This window comes from Charadrius vociferus, unplaced genomic scaffold (genome assembly GCF_000708025.1).
Source record: "Charadrius vociferus isolate BGI_N301 unplaced genomic scaffold, ASM70802v2 scaffold261, whole genome shotgun sequence".
Taxonomy (NCBI): domain Eukaryota; kingdom Metazoa; phylum Chordata; class Aves; order Charadriiformes; family Charadriidae; genus Charadrius; species Charadrius vociferus.
Window position 1 is genome coordinate 906,585 of NW_009646856.1, and position 9,282 is coordinate 915,866.

At 45.1% G+C, this 9,282-nt stretch overlaps 1 protein-coding gene across 1 annotated transcript in view; it reads right to left on the reverse strand.

Moving 5' to 3' along the window:
• The window catches only part of CAPN2 (calpain 2, (m/II) large subunit), a 28,953-nt gene that overhangs the window by 16,238 nt on the left and 3,433 nt on the right, over positions 1 to 9,282 (reverse strand). Inside the window, exons 3-5 of the mRNA XM_009894336.1 lie at positions 2,936 to 3,054; positions 2,418 to 2,551; positions 1,170 to 1,338 (exon numbers count right to left, since the gene is read on the reverse strand). Of these exons, the coding sequence (XP_009892638.1) occupies positions 1,170 to 1,338; positions 2,418 to 2,551; positions 2,936 to 3,054 (422 nt within the window). The remainder of the gene's footprint in view (positions 1 to 1,169; positions 1,339 to 2,417; positions 2,552 to 2,935; positions 3,055 to 9,282) is intronic.

A 9,282-nucleotide genomic window follows, 5' to 3' on the forward strand; every position in this document is an offset into this window, starting at 1 on the left:
CTGTCAATTCATGCCCTGTTATTGCCCTGCAGTGCACTCTCCATGTAACTCTTAACCTCTGTGTCCCTATTTCTCCAACAGAAGAGAGGAAAAGATTTTACAGGATTTTTCAAAGGCTAAACTCACTAATAATTAGTTTATAATACAGAAAGTGTCAGCACTTACCAACAAAAGAGTATATTTACTTCCTCCCCACCCCCAATGAGATTTGTATCGTTTTGGGGCAAAAATCCAGATGTCAGATTCTTATCTAAATGCAAACTAGTAAAACAGGCCTCAAAAGTGCTGTGAAGTCGCACGCTGACATCAACCAAGTACTTTTCCTGCTGTGAAGCTTCCCTCTCCTGTGACTCTGATTTAACTTAAAAAATGGGAGGAAACACTTGAGTTTACATTGTGAACAGGGTCCCCGTAAACAGTTTACCTTCCCTTTAGACATAACTAAGATGTAATCTCCTTTGGGAGTAGGGCGATTATTGCAATCACGACACTTAGACTCACTTCAGTTAGGCTAAAAGCGATGCTGAATCCTTGCAAGCAGGGCCAAAGCTCCTCTTTTCCTTCTGATGCAGGTTCAGCTTTAGGCAACCTGTTTTCCCACAAAGCCTTTTAAAGGCCTGGCAGCAGTTCAAGCCTCTCTGCTTCAAGAACAGAGCCCAGAATTTTTGGGAACATTTTGGTAAGATTTGTGCAACAAACAGCTACGGCAAGGATGGAGGTTGCCGCCTCTGAGCATTTGACAGCAGAAGCCATTCGTAGCAGCTTTGTGTCCAAACCCACCCAGCCTGTACCAACCTGCTGCCAAGCTACGGGCTTTCTTAAGAACAAAGATATACATCAGGACACCTAAAATGAATTTCCTGTATGATTCGTTACCATGAATCTATGAAACAGGAAAAGATTTAAGTCTTGAGGAAGAAAAACACTGGAGGCATTGAGCTTTTACGCATGAAGTCAACATATTTTGATTTCAACCTACTTTGAGACACAATGCCCCAGAAAAATACACGCCTGTGTCACACTCTTGGGTCAAAGGGAGAGCAGAGAACCAGAGGCAGAGGGCACCAGCACCCTTTGCACACCTCCTGTGGATGGAGCACAGCTCCATCCCCGAGCTGCCCACACGCACAGCAAGAACTGAGAGTCCAGCAATAAGCCCACTAACTCACGTCGATGGAGCAGCCAAGGAGAGACCCTTTCTGAAGTGCCTTCTGAATGATTTTGAAGAGGTTGGGTGGTGCCTTCTGCAGCTCATACCATTCTGCAATTCCACCAGTGAAGTCCTCAAAGCCTTCAGTGGTGGTGCCACCAGAGAGAGACTCATACGAGCCATTCAGCCTGCATGAAAGGGGACACACACACAAAACCATCAGGCTTCCTATTTTTCTCTTCTCACACACACAACCATCAGAGGGAAGAGGGTAGATTTAGATAAGATATTAGGACAAAATTTCTCACTCTGAGGGTGCTGAGGCACTGGAACAGGTTGCCCAGAGAAGTTGTGGCTGCCCCATCCCTGGAGGTGTTCAAGGCCAGGTTGGATGGGGCTCTAAGCAACCTGCTCTAGTGGGAGGTGTCCCTGATGCTTTCTATGATCAGGTTCCCTATTCTCCTCTTCTCTTGGAGAGGAGCATTCAGTTGTGCCAACTGTCACAGCATTTCTGCTTTCAACAGCACCACAGCAGCTATGAATGTGCCCCCCTCAGCTTTGCTTCTGACACCTCTGTACTTAGAAAGCCCATCTTATACGACCATGTGTACAGGTTGCAGGTTCACTCATATCAATGACAAAAATCATGATCACTATTTGAAGAAAAAATAATATTAAAAAAAAAAAATCAAGACCCAACAATTTGCCTCTCTAGTTCCACACACTCTTTTAATTCCTTTAACAGTTATACGTCTAATTTTCAGCTGACCTGAATCAGCTCAATTTCTTAAGTCAATTGAAAATAGTAATGTTAGATGGCAGAATTCCTCCCTGACCATCCCCAAACTCGAAATTCAGATTTGAGAGACCTGGGCACGTGGACTGGTGTGCCTTGCACACTGAAGCACTGCAGCTGCAAGCCCTCACAGGTGTGTAGAGCAGATGAAGTGGAGCTTCCCATGCCCCGGTGGCAGGGGACAGCACTCTGGGAACAGCCTTGCCATGAGATGCAAGAACTGTTTTTCCTGGCTACCAGCAAAGCTGGTACTTTTGGCTACTTGTCCTAAGCACCTGCCAGCAAAGCTTTACTAAAGCAGCCACCCAGGGACACCCAAGAAGTTTTAAAGAATAACAATTAGGCTGACATTTTAAAAGCGTAATATCTGTGCAGTTGGGGATGCTATGGGGAAGGAGAGGCACAAGGACATTTGAGTGGGTTAAAAGCAGTCTCCCTTGCCCCAGCAGGGTCGCCCTGGCCTTCACTCACTTGGCATAGGCCTTCTCCAGCAGCGCGCTCCAGAACTCGCTGCCCTCCGCTGAGTGCACGAAGAGCAGCTCCCCATTCTTGGTGGGCAGCCTGTCATCCACCACAACGTCCACCCACTCCCCGTACTGCCAGAACTGGAAAGAGAGCACAAACTCCTTGTTACCGCCCTGTGCTGTGCATTCAGGTCACTGGGGCGTTTTATCTGCTAACACCAATTTCCCTGAGGAAAAGCAATCCCTCTCACAGCCAGCTTCGCCCACCCTGTATAGGGATGCACATCTTCAGCTGGATCTGCCGATGGAGGAAGGACCACAAAGGCAGCCCCTGCTCGCAGCTCTTTGCTTAGCAGTCTTCTTCCTTCCACCACCATCACCCCTTTTTGGATGACTCCATTCTTCTGCCTGGCCCTTTGATGCCCCTCAAAATGTTCAAGGAAACAGCACACATGGACATGGCTAGCCACACCGATTCCTGGCCAACAGCCCGGGGGGGACAGCAAGAGCCAGTCTTCCACCTACCTGGAAGTGGAAAATTCCTGCATATTTATCCTGGAAGCTCTGGTCTTTGGGAACCACACGGGCCAGTATTTCTTCATTCAGGGTGAGAGAGGCAATAGCAGCCAAGAGCCAACAGTCCCCTGTTAAAAAAAAAAATAAAAAATTCATTATTGATACCTTATTCTTTAGTTTTTGTACTACATAGGGATTGTGCATTATAACTAATAACCACCTCAGCTGTAATGAGATGATCCCTCCCATCACTTTACCTCTAAGGCAGATCAAATGCAGGTACACAAACACACGCCATTTCCGGGCAGGTGTTGCATTTCCTCAAGACCAGAGTAATAAAAAAAAAAGTAAAAGCAGACTTTTTATGATCTACCAGCACAGTTATCACCCATGCTGGGACTATTTGAAAGAAAGCTTAATATTAAATTGAGTGTCTACAGGTCAGGAAGCAGGATGGGGAAAAGGCAAAGAGCTGGGCCTGTGGGCACATGCAGGAACTCAGGGGTGCAGTCTCTCCTCAAAAAAGTCAGTGTTTTCTCAAGCATAGGTTGTTTTCCTTTCCCTCCCCCATTTTTAATCAACGCCTGTTCGACTTGCCATCCAGAGGGCTACCCTATGGACAAGCTCCCTTTAAGGTCTCTTGCCAGACTCCTACCAAACAGGAGCTCCTTTCACCTTATACATCTCTGGAGGCTCTTGCTAGAGGCCTTCCTGTTTAGTCCCACATCTCGTCTCTGGCGCTAGTCACCAGAGTGTCAGGAAAGGTCTGAAGGCAGGTACTGTTCCCCAGTCCCACACACCATTTCACCCTTCTTGGGATGGAGCCAACATACACTGAGCCTGCACGCCGCAGCCCCAGGGCCCAGGCTGTCTGGACAGTATTTTTCCACACCATCCCCTACCAAGCAGAGGGAGGAGGAGACCACAACTATATAAACATTACCTCTATTTTTTGTAATTATTTTCAGAAACCAATGTAACTTTAACAGAGTGGTTACCTTGCTGCTCAGCCATGGGGTTTCTGCAGCCCATTAGCAAGGTGATTAGAGATTTAAAGACCCAGCTGATGGGTCTCCCACAACCCAACACAGAACTCCCTGTTCCCATCACCAGCTCTGCTGTTGCCCTGCTTAGTGAGCACAGGAAAGTCACTATTACACATCAGATCCCACAGAACGGTCCCGCAGCATGTGTAGGACTGTAGGTTCAAGAAACATGAACCAGTTGCAGCTGCTAGCAAGTCAGAGGCCAGCAAAGCAGTCGTCTCTATACAGTGAGCTCTATCCTATAGAAAAAGGGTCAAAAGCTCACAGGTGAGAAGCCAGGGTTCAAATGGGTGGCCAGAAGAAAGTCTCCAGAGAAGCAGCTCTTGGTGACCCTCAGGCTCAAACCCAGCACTGCTCAGATAGCACAAGGAGGAACGCAGCAACCTGCAACTCCCTCCAGGCTGCCCATCGCTTTTCACAGCTGATGTCCAGCAGCAGCTCTACGAATGACATTTGCCCCACGGCCCTCTTTGCATCTCATGAAAGGTGGCAGATGTGGAATTTCAGAGTAATTTCCAAACCCGAGATGCTTTGACTATTTCATAACCTAGAGGGGAAGAACCAAACATAAACCTTTCCCTTCAGTCCTGCCTCTGGCTGCTCATACTGCAATGGAGAAAATGTTGTGTCAGAGAAGTTTTTCCAACAGGAAAATCACCTTGCCGTTCTCCTGTGGCAGATTATGAAGCAACAAGGATGTTCCCCTCCCTCCTCTGCGACAGCACCTCCATTTCACCCTGCAAAATGGTGACCCTTCTCACAGCCTCCTTCACAGCCCTGAGACCCTCCTCCCTGGGAGCTGCGCAGCCCCTGGTGCCATGGTGCATTCAGAGGCACCGCCAAGCACAGCCACTGTGCTTGCTGGGGAAGAGATTGGGGTCAGAAGATGCTGAGAGACATTTTTAGATGGGCTAATCTACAATTAACAGCGTGATCCTCTGTCCCCCAGCCACATGAGGGCTTTAGCAGTTACCCTTCACAGCAATTCTTCTTACAGAGGAGGATGTTAAAGGGCTCTGCAAATAAACCCTTTGGCCAAAAGGCAACAACGGGACTTTAACTTCAGCTCAGCTTAGATCTGTGCTCTCCCGTACACAGCCTGCCCGTACAAAGTTATTTTTGTGTTTCTTTCTTTGGTTTTTTTTGTTGTTTTTGTTTGGGGTTTTTTTTTGACAAAAGGAGCCTTCAAACAAACCTGACAACCTGGTAATCGCTTGAGAGAGACTGCCCAGAGATCTATTCCGTACTGAGGATCCCTGTTTTTATTAAGTCTCCAAAACAGGTAGTTTCTGAACAAAAGGGGTTCTTCAAGTCCAAGGGACAACTGCCTGATAGATAACAGCCCTGGCACTTTGACTGGGGCTCTTGTGGGGTCAGGCTGAATTAAGAGCATACTACCTCTGAATTAATATCATATTTTCTCCACTCCTTCCTCCTTAACTTATTTTTCTCCCACTGGCACTCATCACAGAGCAAGTCAATTCATTAACTTAGACAAAAAGTCTTTCAATCTCCTTACTGAGTTAAAGGAGGTCACAGCTTGTGACAGGCCTCTTCTGGGTCAAGAGAGCAGTGGGTTGTTATGTATTTGGCAGCAGAAATATCATACATCAGAGACATTGTGGGAGAAGGTGATGGATGTAAATATACACGTGCAGTGGACCAGCACACACTACAGGAGAGCTGAGTACTCTCCATCAACACCCCAGCACTGCACACAGGTGGATAACCCTTGGCCTCCCCAACAAATACTTTTCCAGCACTCAGGAGCCACTGTGAGTTTAAGACCAACAAGCCCCTAAAAGAAAAAAAAGCAATGATCCTCATTCTCCTTGCTGTGCCACTGTGCTCCTGCTCCAGCAGGAACAATCATTCACACCTGGGAAAAGTTAGCAAGCCTTAGTGAGTCTTACTGCATGACCACAGTAGCTCAGGAAACTTCGGTCAAGAAGCTGGTCATGCATCTAGATTAATAGCATACACCCTTTGATGCTATAATACATCTTTGAGTCAGATTTCCCCTATAGATAAGAAGCACTGAAGTTCAAGGAGGAGAAACTCCCCCCAAAGGACTGCTAAGCCCATAAGCAGAGTTTACAAAGAATCCCCTTTGCTTTCCAGCTGTCCCATCAAGGCAGACATGAAAAGAAAGAAACAGCAGACTTTGTTGTCAAATCTCTCTCTTGAACTTTATACTTGTTTCTAAAGAGAATTTGTCAGACAAACATAGATCTTAACTCTGACAACTCCGGGCAAGGTCTTCCTGAGGTTAAAAGGCAGATGCAGCATATATGGGAGACACACCACCCTTTGGTTTCCGCATTTAAAAGTGCTCAACAGTCAGGATAGAATCTCTCCCCTTCTGAACAGTCATCACTAGAAGTAGACCTGATAATTCAAAGCCTGGATGAGAAAAGATCTTGTGATAATACCTGGAGTTTTAGCCTGCACTAAGTAAGCCTGAGCAGGGTCTTTACCAAATAGTCTTAACTATAAGAACTGGTACTTTTGTAAAGCTCTTGACACTGACTTTGCTTTGATAGAGAAGGAAAGTCCAAGAGGAGGTTAACAAGCAGGTTCTTTATATGAAGACTTTGAAAGGTCTGCTAGCAAGGTTTGGTTAATCATGGAGAATTTTTGTAAATGCACAATACAACAGGCAGAACAAAGTTACCAGGAAAGAGGACAAAGTTACCAGGAAAGGGGATTTTATCAGGCTGTGAATTTATTTATATTAACAAGAAGTACTGCTTTTTCTGTCATGCTTCCTTTTTGCGGCTATCAATGTTTTACTTCTTATTTCTATACATCCATCTCTGCATTTACCTAATCTCCAGCTATAAATGAGAACGTTACCAAAAAACGTAATTGCAAGGCAAGCATAAATAGCCATAAGAGCTTAAAATTATTGGCCATTCTGGAGAGCAAAGGCAAGGAAAGCATCCCCATGAAGCACCTGGAGGGCTGTAAGCCGAAGGCAGCTCCTCTGGCCACTATAGAGCTCATGTAAGTGCATGGGGTCAAAAGAAAAACGTACATTCAGCCAATCAGACCCCTCATTATTTTAAAACACTCCTAGATATAGATTAACAACTACTTCAATGGCTGAACGTATTTATATTAATACCCTGAGACTCTAGGAAGTTTTCTGGTTCGAAACACAAAGCCATGGCCACCCACTTACACCACAGTGGTTGCCAGCGTGGGAAAACCACGCATCTAAATTTCTAAATTCATCCTACCCCATTCATTATTTTTCCACACATTTTTATTTAAGGAGGAGACAGCTGTGTCTAAACAGCAGACAAGAGATAGTGCACTGTGTACGCCCCAATGTTGTGATACCATGGTGACATCCCCTCCAAAGAAGGCGGTTAAGGGTGAATAAGCTTCCTTTCCGCAATGGCTTTGGTTCCTCCCCTCTGCTGTACTGAGTCACCACATCCCATGTGCTGCCGTGCTGAGCCAAATACCATCACTGACTTCAGCTCTGATACTGCAAAACTAACTCCAAATACTCGCCTTTAAAAGCTTCTCCTAAAAAGCAACAAAAATGGAATAAAGGATAATCCAAAGTCCAAGGGGCAGAATTTTGGTGTCTAGAGAACCTAATGAAATGCCGCCTTGGTGAGGGGACAACCTTTTTCGCACTGATGATCAGCTATGCCTTCTATGCATCGCAGTATTGTATAGTCTGGGTCAAAAGCAATGAAACAAATTTATAGGCTGTATCTGGCCCACAGACCGAAGACTCTTGGGCTAAAAGGAACATCCGTACCATTGCTTATTAGCCAAACCGTTTGGTCACACATTCCCTGCCAAGAAGCCTGTTCCAGCAGTGACGGGCGCGTGCGCTTTGGATGCCTCATCTGTCCCTGCTGTACTCCAAGATGGTCGGAATGACTTAGCAACAGCGATGGAACTCCATGTGGGTACAAGTCTGTTACTTTGTGATCAAGCCTTTTGGGGGATAAATAAGACTACAAAGACTTCCTACGGGGAAGAAAAAAAAAACATAATAAAAAGTACAGCTTTCTAAGATCACTCAACCTCTTCCACTGCAGTCTTCTCTGCAAATTCTCTGAACTTTGTGTGTCAGCAGACAAAGTTCAAGTAAATGGAAGCTGGAGTAAATGTATTGATACAAATGCTGCTGTCAGATAAGGCAGTGGTGAAAAAAAAAAAAAAAGCATGTGTATAGCCCATCTGCTAGCCTCATTGTGTAAAAATGCAGAGATTCAGTACAGGCTCTCAGTAACTCAATGGCTATACAGAGAAAAGATCAACAGCATCTAATTTTCAATCAACCACTAAACTGTCACACAATACCAAAATCCTGCCCAGATTCATAGGAAGGTAGTGGGGTGAGTCATCGCAGTACTTAGTCATGGTGAAAACAGCCATACAACCAAGAACACTAACAACCTCCTATTCAAATATTGTTTCAGGAGGTAAAATAATACCAGCTGTGAGTCAGTTCGCATCCTTTGGTGATACTGTACAACCTCACGAGAACATCTGACTGCTCCAAAGACCATTAAGGCGACAAATGCTTTCATCAATTTAAAACAAGGTTTGGCATTAGCAACAGCAACTCCACAACTTGAAAATGAAGTTACAAATCTTTCATTCCAGTGCTCTTGCTGCCACAACATCTGGACAGAAAAGCTGGAAGCCTGCAGAAGACAGAAAGCAACTAAGTGCCTTCAGAAACCAGCATCTCTACAAAATGCCAGATGTTGAAACGGCATTACAATAAACTTTAATTTCAAGTTGAACAACTTCTTAGCTGTAAAGTTTCACAATAAAAAAAAAAAAAGGACAGATGTCTGACTCGTGTGTTAAGCTCTGGGACAGGCTTTATGCCAAAATAGTCGTCGTGGGAGTCATGATATTGGGCAAAGAGAAAACACACGAAGGAAGCTAGTGGCATGCCAAGGACTTCACCAATGACATAATGGAGCCTAATCCACGCCACAGATGATATTGGGGCATGAGGAGAACTAAATTCACAATCTAAGTATTTTTTACTGTCAGGGCTTTTTACCCAAATTGTATCTAGTTGTTAAAGCACTAACCTAAATAACTAACTTCTGAAAGAAAACGTAAGCACAAAATATGTGAAATGAGCTTCCCTATGCATTATATTTTTGGACATGAAAACACAAATAGCAGCATCGGGACTAGAAACTCAGAAGCCACAGCATGGCTAATGTCATGCCAATGAAAAGCAAACAAACAGAACTTGGTTCCTTTGCCAACCCCGCTGCGAAAGCACAACACATGGCACATATTAGTCATGTTTCCCTA